The sequence below is a fragment of the Eumetopias jubatus genome, unplaced genomic scaffold, assembly GCF_037043125.1.
Source record: "Eumetopias jubatus isolate StellerSeaLion01/CBP00866 unplaced genomic scaffold, mEumJub1_p1.0 scaffold_17, whole genome shotgun sequence".
NCBI classification, from domain to species: Eukaryota; Metazoa; Chordata; class Mammalia; order Carnivora; family Otariidae; genus Eumetopias; species Eumetopias jubatus.
In genome coordinates, this window is record NW_028274823.1 from 43,059,236 (window position 1) to 43,078,816 (window position 19,581).

At 43.8% G+C, this 19,581-nt stretch overlaps 1 protein-coding gene across 1 annotated transcript in view; it reads left to right on the forward strand.

Annotated features, from left to right (window-relative positions):
• Window positions 1–986: 986 nt before the first annotated feature.
• The window catches only part of LOC148162161 (anthrax toxin receptor-like), a 37,715-nt gene continuing 19,120 nt past the window's right edge, over window positions 987–19,581 (forward strand). The window contains exons 1-5 of the mRNA XM_088019883.1: window positions 987–1,327; window positions 13,394–13,465; window positions 14,780–14,851; window positions 18,613–18,694; window positions 18,797–18,830. Of these exons, the coding sequence (XP_087876009.1) occupies window positions 987–1,327; window positions 13,394–13,465; window positions 14,780–14,851; window positions 18,613–18,694; window positions 18,797–18,830 (601 nt within the window). The remainder of the gene's footprint in view (window positions 1,328–13,393; window positions 13,466–14,779; window positions 14,852–18,612; window positions 18,695–18,796; window positions 18,831–19,581) is intronic.

Here is a 19,581-nt window from a genome sequence, read left to right on the forward strand (position 1 = left end):
ATAGCCCATAGCAGTACTGTTCTCAGAGGCTGCAATGTGTAAAGCTATCTAGAATCAATTTAGAAAAATCACAAGCCTGTGATCTACATGAAAAGTAAGAGGTCCGAAGAAAAAGAACAAGAAGATCTAAAATTTATATGAAATGTATATAGTAGTGCTTCTCAAATTTATATGAAAGAACAAATGGGTTTTCCATGTTTTTCCATGAAGCACAGACAAGCCATCCCCAGTCAGGCCTCTCTGCATTTCTGATCCACAGAACCTGTTCATGTAGGAAATGGTTTTTGTTTTATGTCACTAATTTGGGGGTGGTTTGTTACACAGCAGTAGATAACCAGAATGTCCTCATTCATAAAGGACTTTGGAATGCTTATACAAACCTTCTAGACCTTCTAGATCTTTCCATGTCCATGCGTGGCCTCAGTGTTCACACCAATGACCATTATTGTACTCTAGTCTCCCAGTTCCTGGACCTCCTCACCCACAGGGATGTCCTCATCTAAGCCACCTCAACTGCCTGCTTTGAGTTATAAAAAAGCAGGATCTTGAGGATTTTAACGGCCACTTGTGAGGATTTAAGATAAGGGACAGTGGCAGCCAAAGGGATAATGGCAGCCTCATCTCACCACTCCCCCCACCCCAGCCAAAGATCCCAGGACTCCTGCCTGGGGTTGTCCACAGGCAGGACACTGAGCAGAGCTGCAGGTCACAAAGTCACCATGCCAACCCTCCTGTCCATCATAACAAAGCCTTCTGCCCTGCGGGTGCGGGGGAAGGGCCACGCAGGTAGTAGGGCCATCGCCCCAGAGCCAGCCACTTGCTTCTTCCGCCCAAAGGGCAGGTAGCAGGTGGAGGCTTGAAGTGCGTCTTGGGAAAGGGCTGGAGAGGAGGAGGCCTCCTTGGCACGGGAGGAGTCCAAGGAGGCAGCTGCTTGAGTTTACCTGAAGTGACCAGCATCCAGCAGCGCCGCAAGGGCGGCCCAGAAAATGGGGAGCCGCAGCCTGGGCTTGCCATGCCCCGCACTTTTCCTGCTGCTGGTGCTGCGGCCTCCACTGCTCAGAGCCGGAAGCTTCCTGCAGACCGTCCAGAGCTCAGAAATGTATGACTTTGATCTGGACACTGACCTGGACCCAGAAATATATGACACCGGTCTGCAGACCGTCCAGAATCCAGGCAATCAGAACACGAATAACCAACACCACCACCTCCGCCCACCTGAGAAAGTCCCCCAGCCCAACAGCAACCCGAGCCACAATTCCCAGGAGACCCTGGCAGAAGAGTCGAAAAACTGCAGAGGCGAATTTGATCTTTACTTCCTCTTGGACAAGTGAGTGGCCCTCCTGCCCTACCCAGCCCCCCAAGGGCAGAGTGGTCCCTGATGTCAATACGGGCAAGACGCGCCCAAAGGGGATTCCAGCTTCCGAGAGGGGAGGGGAGGGGGGAGTCTTGGTCCGACCCAAGGAACCTCGGCAGCTTCCTTGTTCTTGAGACAGAAGGAATGACCCCAAAATTTGTTCTCTGGGACTTTTCCTTTTGGAAAGGAGAAAAGGCCACTATAGGGTTTCTGGCTGGCTCTCAGTCCCTCCTCTGACATGGCCCAGATCTGTGACCTGCATGCCTCTTAAACAGCTGGAGGGGCAAGTGATTGCTAGAAGCTCCTTCTCAGCAGTTGTTAGAAGCTCGCTGGGTTTCAATTTCTGTCTGTGTGGTTTTTTGCTTGTGTTGCTTTTCACCTACGTGGATTCTGTTTTTACTGGGCACCAGAGAGATTTCCCTGTTGTTTCTGTTGGGCATTCCTGGAGTGTCACTGCTTAGAAAGTCCTTTGCTTTCCTGCCAAGACTTTTGCTTCTTTCTTCAACCACTTGGAGACCACATTCCGGATTGTGTTCACTTCCAGAACAGCTAGGTCTGACTGGGTGTTGTTCTGGGAAGCTGGGCTGTGAATTAGGCACCCTGTGGCCCTCAGAGAAAGAAAGGGGGTGGATCTTCATGCTCGGAGAAATTGGAGACATTGCCTTGTTTGCATTTCCAACTTATGGGGTTGAGAATAAACTTTACTGGGTCAATAATATCAGTGGTATGACTCAATAGTATCACTGAAGCACGTTTTGGTTTCCAAAACCCTTCCACTGCACTTCCATCATCCTCAAAACCACCCTGGGATGTAGAGTAGGGAAGACATTTGCACTTGCTATCTCCTGGGAAAGGGGTGGGATCTGGAGGTTGGATGAAGTAGCCCCCAGTCTGGTGGGGTTGACAGGACTCAGGCTTCCTCTGTGCCCAGATTATAGCATCCCAGGCTGTACTGCCTCTGATTCCTCTCATTCTCCATGGATGCTGACTGGGGGAGCGTTGGGGGGGGGGGAGGTGTGCCCAGTCACCAGCTTCTAAACAAAGCCAACAGAGCTGAGAGGCACTGTAACCACTCTGCCCACTGGAATAAGTCCCTCCTCACTGTCTGGTGGAGGGACTTCTGAATTGCCCTGAGCATGTCTTGTCTCAATGATATTGGCACAGTCCAGGGGGATGGTGATTTCTCTCTTAGGCATTAGGGTTGGGGGGTAGGAAGACTCTTTGTTGGGAGATTTTTGATTACTGATTCAATTTCTTTGCTAGTTATGGGTTTGTTCAGGTTTTCTATTTCTTCCTGTTTCAGTTTGGGTAGTTTATATGTTTCTAGGAATTTATCCATTTCTTCCAGATTGTCTAATTTGTTGGCATATAAATGCTCATAATATTCTCTTACAATTGTTTGTATTTCTTCGGTGTTGGTTGTGATCCCTCCTCTTTCATTCATGATTTTATTTATGTTGGTCCTTTTCTTTTTCCTAAGTCTGGCTAGGGGTTTATCGATCTTGTTAATTCTTTCAAAGAACCAGCTCCTAGTTTCGTTGATCTGTTCTTTTATATATATATATATTTCTATATCATTGATTTCTGCTCTAATCTTTATTATTTCTATTATTTCTCTTCTCCTGCTGGATTTAGGCTTTATATGCTCTTCTTTTTCCATCTTCTAGGTGTAAGGTTAGGTCTTGTATTTGAGACTTCTCTTGCCATGTTGCTATATACTACCCTCTTAGGACCACCTTTGCTGTATCCCAAAGGTTTTGAACTGTCGTGTTTTCATTGTCATTTGCTTCTGTGTATTTTTTTTTAATTTCTTGGTTGAACCATTTATTCTACAGTAGAACGTTCTTTAACCTCCATGTATTTGTGGTCCTTCCAAATTTTTTCTGGTGGTTGACTTCAAGTTTATAGCATTGTGATTTGAAAATATGCAGGAATTAATCCCAGTCTCTTGGTACTGGCTGACACCTGATTTGTGACCTAGTATGTGATCTGTTCTGGAGAATGTGCACTCGAGAAGAATGTGTATTCTGCTGCTTTAGGATGAAATGCTCTGAATATATCTGTGAAGCCCATCTAGTCCAGTGTATTCTGCTTTGATGATCTGTCCATTTCTGTGGGTGGGGTGTTAAAGTCCTCTAATATTATTGTATTATTATCAATAAGTTTCTTTAATTTTGTTATTAACTGGTTTGTATATTTGGCTGCTCCCAAGTTAGGGGTATAAATATTTACAACTGTTAGATCTTCTTATTAGATAGACCCCTTTATTATGATATAGTGTCCTTCTTCATCTCTTATTACAGTCTTTGTTTTAAAATCTAGTTTATCTGATGTAAGGATGGCTATCCCAGCTTTCTTTTGATGTCCATTAGCATGATAAATTGTTCTCCACCTCCTCACTTTCAATCTGGAGGTATCCTTGGGTCTAAAATGAGTCTCTTGTAAGCAGCATATCATTGTGTCTGTTGTGTTTTTTTTTAATCCATTCTGATACCCTTTGTCTTTTGATTGGAGCATTTAGCCCATTTATATTCAGAGTAATTATTGAAAGATAAGAATTTAGTGCCATTGCTGTTCCTGGTAATTGTCTCTGTTCCTTTCTGGTCTTTGCTACTTTTGGGCTCTCTCTCTCTCTTTGTTATTTTTGGGCTCACAGGATCCCTTTTATATTTCTTGCAGGGCTGGTTTAGTGTTCACACATTCCTTTAGTTTTTATTTTAGTTTTATTTGTCCTGGAAACTCATTATCTCTCCATCTATTCTGAATGACAGCCTTGCTGGATAAAGTATTCTTGGCTGCATACTTTTCAATTTAGCATGTTGAATATATCATGCCAGTCCTTTCTGGCCTGCCAGGTCTCTGTGGACAGGTCTGCTGCCAACCTTATGTATCTGCCCTTGTAGGCTCAGGACCTCTTTTCCCCAGCTGTTTTCAGGATTTTCTCTTTATCTTTGAAATGTGCAAGTTTGACCTATTTTTATTGATTTTGAGAGAGGTTCTCTGTGCCTCCTAGACCTGAATGCCTGTTTCCTTCCCCAGATTAGAGAATTTCTCAGCTATAACTTGTTCAAATAAACCTTCTGTCCCTTTCTCCCTCTCCTCATCTTCTGCGACCCCTATTATCCAGATATTATTTTGCTTTATGTAATCACTGAGTTCTCTAAGTCTCTCTTTGTGATCTAATAGGTTTTTCCTCTCTTTTTTTTCAGTTTCCTTGTTTCCCATCATGTTATGTTATCTATCTATATCACTGATTCTTTCTTCTGGTTCACTCATCCTCGTTTTTATTTTCTCCACTTGGGACTGCATTTTGGTAATAGCATTTTTAATTTTGGCCTGACCAGATTTTAGTTCTTTTATTTCTACAGTAAGGGATTCCTTAGGGTCTTCTATGCTTTTTTCAAGCCTAGCTAGTATCTTTAGAATCGTTTTAAATTCTAGTTCAGACATCTTACTTATATCTGTATTGATTAAATCCCTGACAGTGAGTACTACCTCCTGTTCTTACTTTTGGAGTGAATGTCTCCAAAAGAAAGAAAGAGAAAAAACAACAACAACAACAATTTAAAAAGACAAAACAAACAAACAAAAGACAAAAACAAAACAAACAAAAAAACAAACCTGATCTCCCCTGTGTTTTAGTCTGCTTGTTAAAGGAAACTAGATCCATTTACATTGACATGGATGGAACTGGAGGGTATTATGCTAAGTGAAATAAGTCAATCAAAGAAACACAATTATATGGTTTCACTCATATATGGAATATAAGGAATAGTGCAGAGGACAATAGGGGTTGAGGGGGGTGGAGACTGAATGGGAAGAAATCAGAGAGGGAGACAAACCGTATGAGACTCTTGACTCCGGGAAACAAACTGAGGGTTGCAGAAAGGGAGGTGGGTAGGGGGATGGGGTAACTGGGTGATGGGCATTAAGGAGGGCATGTGATGTGATGAGCACTGGGTGTTATACTGAACTGATGAATCATTGAATATTATATCAAAACCCAATGATGTACTATATCTTGGTTAATTGAATTTAAATTAAAGAAAATAAAAATAAAAATAAAAAATAGAAAAAAACAAAAAATGGGTAGAAGGCATAAACAGACACTTTTCAAAAGGAGACATACAAATGGCTAACAGACACATGAAAAAATGTTCATCATCATTAGCCATCAGGGCAATTCAAATCAAAACCACTTTAAGATACCACCTTACACCAGTCAGAATGGCAAAAATTGACAAGGCAAGAAAAAACAAATGTTGGAGAGGTTGTGGAGAAAGGGGAACCCTCTTACACTGTAGATGGGAATGCAAGTTGGTAGAGCCACTTTGGAAAACAGTGTGGAGGTGCCTCAAAAAATTAAAAATAGAGCTACCCTATGACCCAGCAATTGTACTCCTGGGTATTTGCCCCAAAGACACAGATGGAGTGAAAAGAAGGGGCCCCTGCACCCCAATGTTCATAGCAGCAATGTCTGCAATAGCCAAACTGTGGAAAGAGACAAAATGCCCTTCAACAGATGAATGGATAAAGAAGATGTGGTCCATATATACAATGGAATATTACTCAGCCATCAGAAAGGATGAATACCCAACTTTTACATCAACATGGTTGGGACTGGAGGAGATTATGCTAAGTGAAATAAGTCAAGCAGAGAAAGTCAATTATCCTGTGGTTTCACTTTTTGTGGAACATAAGGAATAGCATGGAGGACATTAGGAGAAGGAAGGGAAAAATGAAGGGGGGGAAATCGGAGGGGGAGATGAACCATGAGAGACTATGGACTCTGAGAAACAAACTGAGGGCTTTAGAGGGGAAGGGGATGAGGGGATGGATTAGCCCAGTGGTGGGTATTAGGGAGGACACATATTGTATGGAGCACTGGGTGTTATACACAAACAATGAATCATGGAACACTACATCAATAACTAATGATTTACTGTATGGTGACTAACATAACATAATAAAATAAAATTTAAATAAAAATAAAAGAAACTACATCCAAAAATAAGAGAGAAAGACTTCACTTTATATTTAAAGTAAAATACAATGAAAGGAAACAAAAAATAAATATGTATACAACATAAACATATAAATAAAAAATTTTAAACAATTTAAAAAATCAGAAAATAACTGAAAAAATAATACTGAAAGACTAAAGAATAAAAATACCAGGAATGTTGTATACTGTTTTCCCCAAGAGCTGAAGTTTTGCAGCCCTCTATGATCAGTAAACTTGGTGCAAGACAGTTGTTTGTGCTGGTCTTCTAGGGGAGAGGCCTGTTGTACTGATTCTCAGGGGCACTTGCCCTGGTGGAAATGCACCTCCAGTGTGCAGGGAGTTAGGGCTTGGTGTAAGCAGCTCTGGACTCCACTCTGTGGTGCTGTTTTCCTCCCAGAAGGCTTTCAGCACTGATTGGCCCTGCTCTCTAGCCCCAGAGCTGAAACTTCGCTGCCCACACTCTTCAGTGAACCCTCACAGAAAAGTAGTCAATCACTCTAGTCTCCCTGGTTTCCTTCACAACTCTGTTCACCCAGCCTGTGACTGAGCATTTTTATTTCAGGCACATGACTGAGTTTCAAAACTCCAAATTTTTCGGACTTCTGCAGCTCAGATTCATGCTATTCCTCTCCAAGGGGGGAGGGAGGGTCTTGTCTCACTTTTGCCTTTTGCTGGACCCCTCCCAGGAAAGCAGTCACACTGTGCAATGGTTTGCAGTTTAAGGCATCACAGAGCAGAAACCCAGAACCTAGACTCGCTGTTCTCAGCCAGCTTCCTCGCTCCAATGCCTGGGAACTCTGCCACACTCAGGCACCCTTGTTCTTCCTGTGACCCTGGGAATCCTGAGATCACATTGTCACACCTGGGATTCCACCCCACTTTGCAAACTGAGCACCTTTAAGCCAGGGACATACCCCTCTGTAACACGCTTCTAGAAGTTCTGATTTTACACTCCACTGCTTATAAGACTTTGCGGTAGCCTCCTTAAACAGGCTCCTCCCCATGCAGTATCCTCAGCTATTTCACCCTGGATTCAAGTCTCTGCACCTCCTACCTTCCAAAAGATGGTCACTCTTCTTCTTGTAGATTTGCAGCATTTCTTTTCTCAGATCTTCGATTGACTTTTCAGATGTTTAGAATGATTAGACAAGGTGTATTTGAGGAACCAGACAAACTTAGGATCGCCTACTCTGCCACCATCTTCTTTTTGTATATTTTCTTTGGAGAAATGCCTATTGAAGTTCTTTGCCAATTTTTGAATTGAGTTAGTTAGTTTTTATTGTTGACTTGTAGGAATTCCTTATGTGCTCTAGATATCAATGCCTTTTCAGATATATGATTTGCCAATGTTCTCTCTCAATCTGTGGGTTATCTTTTCCTTTTTTTATAGTATCCTTTGCATAAAAGTTTTTAATTTTGATGTTCAGTTTATCTATTTTTTTTCTTTTATTGCTTGTGTTTTGGGTGTGATATCCAAAATACCATTACCAAATCCAACATCATGAAGCTTTTCCTCTGTATTTTCTTCTAAAAGTTTAATATTTTTAGCTCTTACATTTAGGTTTTTTATTCATTTGAATTAATTTTTGTATATGGCATAAGGTAAGAGCCCAACTACATTATTTTGCATGTAAACATCCAGTTTTCCCAACACTATTTGTGGAAAATAGTGTTCTTGCCCACATTGAATGTTTTTGGCATCCTTGTTAAAAAATTAATTGAAATATACGAGGGTTTATTTCTGTGCTCATTATTCTATTCCATTAGTCTATATGTCTGTCTTTATGCCAGTACTATACTATTTTGGTTATTGTAGCTTTGTAATAAATTTTGAAACCAGAAAATATGAGTCCACAAACTTTGTTTTTATTCAAGACTTTTTTTTTAAGATTTATTTATTTAAGAATGAGAGAGAGGGCATGTACGTGGATGCACACAAGCTCAAACAGGGGAAGGGAAGTGGAATAGAATCTCAAACAGACTCCCTGCTAAGGGCAGTGCCTGCGGGGCTTGATCCCACAACCCTGAGATCATGACCTGAGCTGAAATCAAGAGCTAGGCATTTAACAACCCAAGCCACCCAGTCACCCCAAGATTTTTTTAACTATTTGAGGTCTCTTAAGAGTCTATATGAATTTTAGGATGGAATGTTCAGTTTCTGCAAAAAAAAAAATTGTTGAGATTTTGAGAAAGATTGCATTGAACCTATAGATAGCCTTGGCTACTATTGCCAGCTTTAGGATATTAAGTCTTCCAGTCCATGAATATGTGATGTCCTTCCAATGATTTGTGTCTTTAAATTTCTTTCAGCCATGTATTGTAGTTTTCAATGTACTAGTCTTCTGCCTCTTTGGTTAAATTTATTCATAAGTATTTTGTTCTGTTTGATAATACTGTAAATGGATTTGTTTTCATAATTTCCTTTTTGTAATCTTCATTGTTAGTGTATATCAAAATGTAACTGATTTTATAAGTTAATTCTGTATTCTGCACCTTGCTGATTTCTTTTATTAGTCAAATTTTTTTGTGTGTGGAATCTATGGGATTTTTTACATGTAAGATCATATCGTCCAAGAACAGAGACAGTTTTACATCTTCCTTTTCAATTTGGATGCCTTTATTTCTTTTCCTTGACTAATTGATCTGGCTAGAACTTCCAATACTCCATCAAACTGAAATGATGAAACTGGGCATTTTTGTATTACTTTTGATCTTAGGAAAAGCTTTTAGTCTTTCACCATTGATATGTTAGCTGTGGGTTTTTCCTATATGGCCCTTATTATGTTTATCAATAGAACTTTTCTCTATTCCTAAGGGGAACCCTCCCACACTGTTGGTGGGAATGCAAGCTGGTGCAACCCCTCTGGAAAACAGTATGGAGGTTCCTCAAACAGTTGAAAATAGAGCTACCATATGATCCAGCAATTGCACTACTGGGTATTTACCACAAGGATACGGGTGTGGGGATCCGAAGGGGTACGTGCACCCCAATGTTTATAGCAGCAATGTCCACAATAGCCAAACTGTGGAAAGAGCCAAGATGTCCATCGACAGATGAATGGATAAAGAAGATGTGGTCTATATACACAATGGAATATTATGCAGCCATCAAAAGGAGTGAGATCTTGCCATTTGCAATGACGTGGATGGAACTGGAGGGTGTTATGCTGAGTGAAATAAGTCAATCAGAGAAAGACATGTATCATATGACCTCACCGATATGAGGAATTCTTAATCTCAGGAAGCAAACTGAGTGTTGCTGGAGTGGTGGGTGGTGGGAGGGATGGGGTGGCTGGGTGATAGACACTGGGGAGGGTATGTGCTATGGTGAGCGCTGTGAATTGTGCAAGACTGTTGAACCACAGATCTGTACTTCTGAAACAAATAATGTAACACATGTTAAGAAAAAAAGAAGAAGATAGCAGGAGGGGAAGAATGAAGGGAGGGAAATCAGAGGGGGAGACGAACCATGAGAGACGATGGACTCTGAAAAACAAACTGAGGGTTCTAGAGGGGAGGAGGGTGGGGGGATGGGTTAGACTGGTGATGGGTATTAAAGAGGGCACATTCTGCATGGAGCACTGGGTGTTATGCACAAATAATGAATCATGGACCACTACATCAAAAACGAATGATGTAATATATGGTATTAACATAACAATAAAAAAATTTTTTTAATTAAAAAAAGAGATAACTAAAAAAAAGAACTTTTCTCTATTCCTAAAAAGAGTGTTTTTATAAAGGAAGTATGTTGATTTTATCAAATGCTTTTTCTACATCAATTGGAATGATCATGTAGTTTGTTTTTTTGATCTATTAAGTCTATTCTATTCTATTCTGTTAACTACATTGTTTGATTTTTGCATTGAACCCTGTTTCCATTGTGGAAATAAATCCTACTTGGTCATAGAATATAAATCTTTTAATATGCTGCTAAATTCAGTTTGCTAGATTTTTTTGTTGAGGATTTTTGCATCCATATCCATATGGGATGTTGATCTGTACTTGTAGTATTAGTCTGGCTTTGATATCGGAGTAATGCAGGTCTCATAGAATGAGTTTGGAAGTGTTCTTCAATTTTTTGGAAGAGTTTGGGAGGGATTGGTATTAACTCTTCATTAAATGTTTGGTCACATTAACCTATGAAACCATCCGGTCCCAGGATTTTCTCTTTTGGGAAATTTGTGATTACTGATTCAATCTCTTTACTGGGTATATTCAGGTCCATAGGTCTATTCAGGTTTTATGCTTCTTCATGCTTCAGTTTTGACAGGTTGTATGTTTCTAGGAATTTATCCATTTGCTCTAGGTTATCTAATTTTTTGATATGTAATTATTCAGAGTAGTGTCTTATGAGTCTATGTATTTCTATAGTACCAGTTGCAATATCTCCTCTCTTTTTAATTTAAATTAAATTAATTTATTTCAGCATTAATTTATTTTGTTTCTTCTGCTAACTTTGGGCTTCATCTCATCTTTTTTTTCTAGTTCCTTGACATGTAAAGTAAGATATTTTATTTGATATTTTGCTAATTCCTTAATATTTGCATTTCTCATTATACACTTTTCTCCGAACTGCTTCTACAGCATTCTATAGGTTTTGCTATTTGTTTCCATTTCCATTAGTTTTAAGGGTTTTTTCTCCCATTTGGTTCTTTTTCCCATTCTCATCTTCTTTGACCCATTAGTCATGCAAAAATATGTTTAATTTCCACATATATGTGGATTTTCCAGATTTCCTCTTGTTTTTTTTATTCCATATTGTTGGAAAAGATAGCTGCTATGGTTTAAATTTTCTTAAATTTGATAAGACTTGTTTTGTGTCCCATCATAGGATCTATCCTGGAGAATAATCTATGTGGACTTGAAAAGGATGTGCATTCTGCAACAGTTGGATAAAATGTTCTATATATGTCTTTTAAGTCCACTTGGCCATAGTATGGTTCAATTCCAAAGTTTCCTTGTTGCTTTTCTGTCTAGATGATCTATCCATTACTGGAATTAGGGTATTGAAGTTGCCTGCTATTATTGTGTTGTTATCTTTTCTCCCTTCAGATCTGTTAGTATTGCTTAATATATTTAGGTGCTCAGATGTTGGGTATGTATATATTTATGATTTTTGTATTGTCTTGATGTATTGACCCTTTTATCATTATATACTAACTTTCTTTTTTTTAAGATTTTATGTATTTGACAGAGACACAGCGAGAGAGGGAACACAAGCAGGGGGAGTGGGAGAGGGAGAAGCAGGCTTCCCGCTGAGGAGGGAGCCCAATGAGGGGCTTGATCTCAGGACCCTGGGATCACAACCTGAGCTGAAGGCAGACGCTTGATGACTGAGCCACCCAGGCACCCCTATATAATAACTTCCTTTGATTCTGTTACTGTTTTTGGCTTAAAGTCTATTTTGTCTGATATAACTATAATTTTTTTAGTTTCCACTTGCATGGAATATCTTCAGTCCCTTCACATTGAACCTACATGTGTCTTTAAAGCTGAATGAGTCTCTGGTAGGCAGCAATTAGCTGGGTCTTGTTTTTTTTTTTTTTTAATCTGTCATTTTGCAGAGTTTTCTTCTGGTATTATGATGCTGTTTCTAATACCATGCTAGTACTGATGCTGTTTTTTGCTGTTTGAGATTTACTCATTTTCTATTGACTTCTTATTATGAGGGAAGAAAATTTAGCTTTCTTACAGCTCAGGTTCCCTACATGATTTTCCCCATTCTTTCCACTCTCCCAGCATAGTTATATCACTAGGGGGTTTTGGCCTCAAGCTTCAATGATGGAGATGTCTTCAAATGTCTGTTGATCATCTTCATTCTTATTAAGAGTGAGACACTAGAACATGATTGGAGCCCTGTGTACTGGAAGCCCACATAGTTGCTGTTCCATATTGCCTCCTTCCTAGGGACCTGTAGTCCCTGCAGTATTTTCCACTGCCCAGGAGCACTTATGTTGGTCTAAGGGTTTCTAGAGTCTAAACCTTTCTTCAAACTCATCACAAACTGGAAACTTCCCCAGAGCAAGTGCATGAGTTGAAGATTCTTGTTTCCTGTAAATCTTCTTTGGAAGATCCTCTTCACTCAGGGGAAAAACAAGAGAGAAAAGTAATGAGAAGGAGAGTGGATAGGGTTTCCATTAATTAAGGAAGTTGTCTTGCACTTTAGCATGGAAGCTTCTGAAAGAAAGTCTGCATTGCGGGTTGGTTGTCAGAGTCTTGTACTTTCCTATTCAACAATTGTCTTACTCAGCCAGAGTCACCCTGATCTGCCTAGTGCAATGGGTAGAACATGGGTTTTGAAGCTAGATCTGGGTTCAGATCCATATTCACTATTGATATTGTGGCAAATGCCATGACCTGTGAGTCTCATCTGTAAAATGGGAATATGGTTGATATCATATAGGGTTGTTCTGGAATTGGAAATAATGCATGTAAAGTGCCTGGTATATACTTGCTCCATGAATGATAATCCTGACATCATTAGAAACCACCCACTGATAGTTTTAGATATAGTCTAGAGGAGGCAGAAGGAATGATATAAAGGAAAAGCCAGGAGCATTTTGTTGAGATGTGGTGCCAGAGAGCTCTGCCTCCCCACCCAATCACACACACCTTCAAGGGGCAGGGGAGGAGCAGACATCTGGGAGACAATGGGCAACTAGGAGAGCCAATAAATCAGAATCACCGGAAGCTTTACCAACCAATGCATCTTCCCTCATTTCTTGTCCAACAGCCCCACCTAGCATGACCAAACATCCTGGTTTGCCACCAGAAGTCCCTCATCCTTGGAAGTTCCTCAGTCCCAAGCACAGAGGTCTCATTAGACAACCTTCCCACAACTCACACTGATGAATGTCACCACCAGGGTGACCTACTGAGGTCACTGAGGGTGTGTGGCAGGCTTTGGCTATGTTGAGGAGAATAAGGGTGAGGAGCTTGCTAAAGGGCCTGCAGGAAGACAGATAAGGCAGTAACTATTCCTACACAACAGATGTGACTCATCTCTCTGACTCATGTTTCTTCATTTTCAGGTCGGGCAGTGTGAACAACAACTGGATGGACATTCACAACATGGTGGAAGATTTGGTCAATAAGTTTGATAAGTATGGCTTCTCTGTGTTAGTAGGGTGTTTTCTTTTGCCAGACACAGTACAGAGTTGTTTAGACTCAGTGGGCATGGAAGTCCCTCCAGTCAGGAACACAGAGCCCAGAGTGAAGTTCTGAAGCAAGAAAGGACAGATCACAGTGATTCCAAGGTTCTCAGCAACTTCACTTGGCTCCTGCCTAAGAGTCAGGCCATATTGTTGGGGACACAGTAATATGCCCTGAGGACCCAATAGATTAGGAAACAGGCAAACCAGTAACACAGTAATTAAACACCTGATTAAAAGGTGTAAGGGGCCAAAAGAAAAAGACAAAGGACTTATGTGACAAGCTTAAGAAAAGGGGAAGAATTTTAATTCAAGGATAGCTTCCCAGAAGATGTGGCAATATTATCTAGGCTCTGATAGATGAGAAAGACAGGGTAACAGGAACCATCAAGGAAACTTCTTATGGAGTGAGTGGTCTGTTTGGCTGCAGAGTAGGATTACCTCAAGGGAGGGCTAGGTGATGAGGCTGGACATGTCAGCTTGGAGCCAAGGCCATAATAGCTCATAGTGCCAGGGCATGGGGCCTAGATTCTGTGCTGTGAAAAATAGGGAGCTACAGATGATTCTTGTTTAAGGGTCTGACATGATCAAGGTTCTGTGTCAAGAAGAAAAGTCTGACAGAAATGGGTAAAATGAGTGGGAACAAGAGCCAAGAGCAGTAGGGAGCTCAGCTAGGAACAGATGGTACCAATTTAGCCAAGGATAATGAGGGTCAGCGGACCAGAAGACCATGGTCAGGAGCAGGAAATGGAGGGATATAGATGAATGGCTGCCAAGAGGGAAAATAATTTCTTTGAGATGAGGAGAGATGAGGTGGGGAAGACAGGCAAGGAAAGAAGGGCAGTGAAGTTCCAAAGAATGTTAAAGAAGAGAGGCCAGGTGGGAGACCCTCCTGCAGGAGTGTGCAGATGTTTCTCTATCTCCTTGTGCATGCAGCTGTCTGTGTGAGTGTCTGTGTGTGTGTGCACCCACACGCACATGCACATAAGAGAGAGAGACAGAGAGACAGACAAACACTACTGGGGTGTTGTGAGTGTAAGGATGGATCGAGATGCCATTCTGACACACTCTTCCAGAAAGGCCAGGCATCTTACAGCCCTCTGAATTCCTTACTAAAGTTATGGGAAGTTCTGGGGTTTGGGAAATGGGCCCCAAAGGAGAAGAATTGGGGTGGGGGCAGGGAAACTGTCATGTACCCACTCCCTGGCTGCTCAATGGCATCATTTTGAGCCTGAGACTTCTCACAAGCACATGCTTCCTCTCCAGCCCACATCTGCGGGTGTCCTTCATCACCTTCTCCACAGATGGCCACACCCTCATGAAACTCACATCAGACAGGTAAGTGACATTTTGGCCTCCAAGGCAGGCCCAGTAGGTGAGACTGCAGAAAGAGCCAGGGAGCAACGGGTTCCCTGAGACCACAGTGGGAAGCCCACTAGAGTGCAGGCTGGGCAGGCCTGGGCTCCCCTCATTGCACTCTGACTCCCAGCTCTGGCCACCCAACCCTCTCCTACCCCTGGCTGCCCTGACATTGGCCGCCCTATGCTACTAGATCTTCTCCCCCCACCCACCCCCAGCCCAAGACCTGCCTTTCACCTGTCCTGAGTCCTTGTTTCGGCATTCTTCCCTGTTCTTAGAACAGGCTGGCTGTGAGGACTCCCAAGACTGTAGGGAGCAGGTGTGTGGTTCCTTTTACAAACAGTGACCTGCATTAAGGATCTGTTGTCACGTGTCACTCTCAGCCCTGGGTCAGTGGGGATGCCAGTGAAACTAAGCCATAACCAGGGAGGAAAGGATGAGTAGCACCAAATTATTGATGGTCTCAGCCAAGGGGATCCTGCTCCCATGGTGGGTCTGAGACAGGGGAGCCCATGAGTGGGGTCCTGAACATCGGGCCTGAGGAAGGCATGACATGCCCAAATCCTAGGTGGGCCATGGTGGGCCCAACAATTTGCCCAAAAGCCTGCAAGTAGGCAGTTATGGAGCTTCTGAGTAGCTGGCTAAGGAAACTAAGATTCTTGAAGGCACAAATGACTAGAACTCAACTCAGAGAGAGTTAAGCAGCGAAGAGAGGTTGAACATCCTTAGGACTGGATGGGCCCCGGAATTTGAGACATAGAGCTGCCATTCAGGACCATGGAGAGAAGCCAGGAGCAGCAGAGTGAGCAAGAACAGCCAGCCTGCAGGGGAGGGGTGTCATGGTGTCAGTGCATGCAGACAGCACTCTCATGCCTGACTCCAGGACAAGCAGGGAGGGGGCTGGTTGCTCCAAGCACTAGTGGAGGCACGGATTTGTGCATATGTGTGGTTATGTGTTTAGGACAGAGAGACCTGAGTGCATATGAGGTGGAAGGAAGCAAGTCCATTGGGGGTGACACTGGCAGGTGGCAGAGAGATGCAAGCCTGCTGGGCAGGGGGCTCTGGTGGAGGAGCTCCCCTTGGGGAGGGGAAGACCTCTGCCTTCTCCAAGGTGGGAGTCTCGGGGCCCAGTTGTGAGAAGCTGTGTGGGGGCTCAGGGAGGGCCTCCCGGGTGTCTCTGGACAGGGAACATAACGACATCTTCCACAAGCGAGGGTTCAGGAGTGGGAGTGGTACCCAGGGGAGTGGAAAAGATGTGGAATTGGGGATGGGGCAAGATGTGCAGCCGGGAAGAGAGCTCATACTCATATCAGGGCCCTAAGGCTACCAGCTCCTGAGAAACCCACAGGATCTTGACTGGAGCTGGGCTCAGCCCGGGCCTGGGCGTTCCCAAACATGCCCCACTGCCTAGGAGTTGAAGAGGCCTCTGGCCAAGAGCCCAGGTGGGCCCTGGCATGCAGAGAGAATCAAGGAGGAGACAATGTTACCTGATATACATGTGACTCTGGAGGGTCTACAGAGAATGTGGGACAAAGGCTAGGACCTTACTTGGTGCTTTCTGAGCCCTTTCTGCTAAGGTCGAGTAGGCTGAGGAGACACAGTCCAAGAGGGGTTTGTTCTGGATGCTGGAGAAGCCAGATGGCACAGGGGCTAGGAACACCCCAGGGTGTTGGCCAGGAGGGTGACAACAAGGAAGAGATGGAGGACTCCAAGGAGTTGAGATGGGTATTAAAGAGGAAGAGAGACTGCTAGGGGACAAGGAGTCTGTTGTCCCTTCCATGGACAGAGCTGGGAGTAGGACTGGAGGGGCAGCACTCCCTGGAGGGAGCCTATCGTGCCAGAACAATGCCTGGCCTGGGGGCTCCTGGGCCAGACACTGGGAAGAGCTGAGAGATCCCCCATACTTGGGGTGCCATCGCAAAATACAAATCTTCCAGTGTGTGATGAGAGAGGAGACAGTGCTTCTTGGACGAGCAGTGCCTGGTTTGGCCTCCACTGGCCACAGGTCCCAGGCCTCTCCTCCTGGGCTGGGCTGGGCTGGGCTGGGCTGGACTGGACCCAGAGCTCTCAGGTCTCCCCCCACAGCAACATCTCCACTACCCACAGTGAAAAGCCTTCTCAGAGTCCACGCTTTCCTAGCTTGACTGTGCCAGCTCAGCTTGTCACATGGGATTGGCCTGAACCTAAGCCCCCAGCCCCTCTTGTGTCCCAGTCCCACCCCTGAAATCTGCCTTCGCAGCGGCTGTCTGGCCACATACCCGTGGTAGCCAGAGGATCACTGCTCGTCCACCTGCATGAACAGTCCTCAGGGTCACTTCCCCAGCCTTTGGCCTTTTTCTTCAGGAGCACATGAACTCAGGAGCCCTAGCGCTCTCATGAAGCAGCTTGCTAGTTCCTTTAGCACCAGTTCAGAAGGGGAAGAAGTTTGGGGGGACCGAGTCAACCTCAGGGGTCTGTGGCAGGGGAGGATGGGACAGGGCAGGAGTATCAATCAGCAGGATGACCTTTTCCAAACTCAGCCTCACCTGTTGGAGGATAGCGTGCCTTCCCAGGGGATGCGTTAACTTCTAGCAGCCCTGCCAGTCACATTGTGAGTGGGGATTCACAGTGGTACATCCATGGGTGTGCCCCATGTTCACCGTGGATGGTCAAGGCAGGGCCTTGGGGCCCTGAGACAGTGACGAGTGCAGAGAAAGCCGAGCCATACCCATGGGACCAGCAAAGCAGCATCTCCCACCCTATGCTCACCCGATGGGGGACAGAGGAAGCCTGAGCGAGGCCTGTCAATATCAAGAACAGTGGGCAGAAGGTCATGACCAGACTACTTGACTTGTGTCCTGTCTCAGCCAGACAGGTCTACACAGTGCACAGTGGTTCCAGGATGGCTTGGGGCTGCTTTATTTTGCTTTTCTTTCTTTTTTTTTTTCTATTTTTTTTTAAGTGTAGCTGACACACAAAGTTGTATTGGTTTTAGATGTATAACATAGTGATTTGACTATTCTATATGTTATGCTATGCCTACCACAAGGGTAGCTACCATTTATCACCATACAACATTATTACAATGTCATTGACTATATTCCTTATGCTGTGCCTTTCAGCCCTGTGACTTTTTCATTCCATAACTGGAAGCTTGTATCTCTCACTCCCCTTCACCCATTTCACCCCTCCCTCCAAGCCCCTCCCCTCAGACAACCATCAGATAGTCCTCTGTATTTATGAATCTATTCCTGCTCTTTCTTTATTTGCATCTTTGTTTTGTTTTTTGACTTCACATATAAGTAAAATCATGTAGTGTTTATCTTTCTATCTGACTTAATCATTTAGTATAATATCTTCTAGTCCCATCCATGTTCTTGGAAATGTCAAGATCTCATGTTTTTTTTATGGCTGATAATATTCTACTGAATACATAGACCAAACTTCTTTATCCGTTAATCTATCATTGGACACTTGAGTTGCTTCCATATCTTGACTTTTGTAAATAATGCTGCAGTGACCATGAGGGTGCAGATATCTCTTTGAATTAGTGTTTTCATTTTCTTTGGGTAAATACCCCATTGTGGAATTACTGGATCATATGGTAATTCTATTTTTAATTTTTTGAGGAATGTCCATACTATTTCCCGGCGTGGCTGCACCAGTTTGCATTCCCACCAACACTGCACGAGAGTTAGCTTGGGGCTCTTTTGAATAGTCCACACCTCATACCACCACAACCCCTTTTCTGATTTTTTCAGAAATGAAATACGTGAGAGTCTTGCTAAACTCCAGAATGTAGTGCCTTCTGGAGCCACAAACATGCAGGAAGGATTTAAAAAGGTACTGAATCTAGAGCTCTGAGGACTTCTGCATAATGGGGTTCTTAGAGTATTCCTGGGTCCTCTCACTGCCCTCCCCCAACATTCCTTCATTTCCTTGCAGGCAAATGAGCAGATTCAACAAGCAAACACTCGAGGTAAGCTGCGTGGTGACTTCACTGTGGGCAGGTGTGGGGACAGAGCCAGGCCTGAGCCTCAGGGAGGTCTAGTGCAGACCCTCATTGGCCCCTTCCTAGCATGGACTCTTGGAGCAAGGTGCTGACCTCTCTGGGCCACGGGTCCCTCCTCTGTGCAGTGAGGATGAAACCACCCCCAGTGATGTGTCTCAGAACAACATGGGGCCATGCATGGACCTTCTAGGTTCTTGGTAACTGAGAGGTGCTTGACCTACACTTGGGCTGCCTGAACAAGAAAACAGAAAAGCCAGGGGACCTAGAGCAGACAAGATTCCATTTTCAGGAAAAAGTGCTGGATTTCCCCCTTGCAGCCCACTTTGTCTCCATCACATTTCTGGCCCTGGCTCCTTTCCCTTCTGTTCCTTCCCTTTGGCTGATGTCATCCTGTGCCTGTGTCTCCAGCACTGGAAAAGGCTGTGCTCTGCCCACAACCATGTTCGTCTAGACTGTAGGGCTGCAGCACTTGCCAGGAAGGAAGCGTGGGCCTGGTGGGGAAAGGCACTGAGCTGGGCATGGGATCTGCAGCCTGAGAGTCTCTACCTCGCCTCCTGGACCCCTGGGCCCGCAGATAGAGCAGGACTTTCTGCAGGCGCTGCCCTGAGCCAGAGCCAGGCTTTCCACTGTGCTGTGGGACATCTGGTACAGTCGAGTCTGGCAGTCCGACCCTTTGCTCATCTGAAAGGCTGACGCTTGTCCAGTGAAGTAGCTGGAG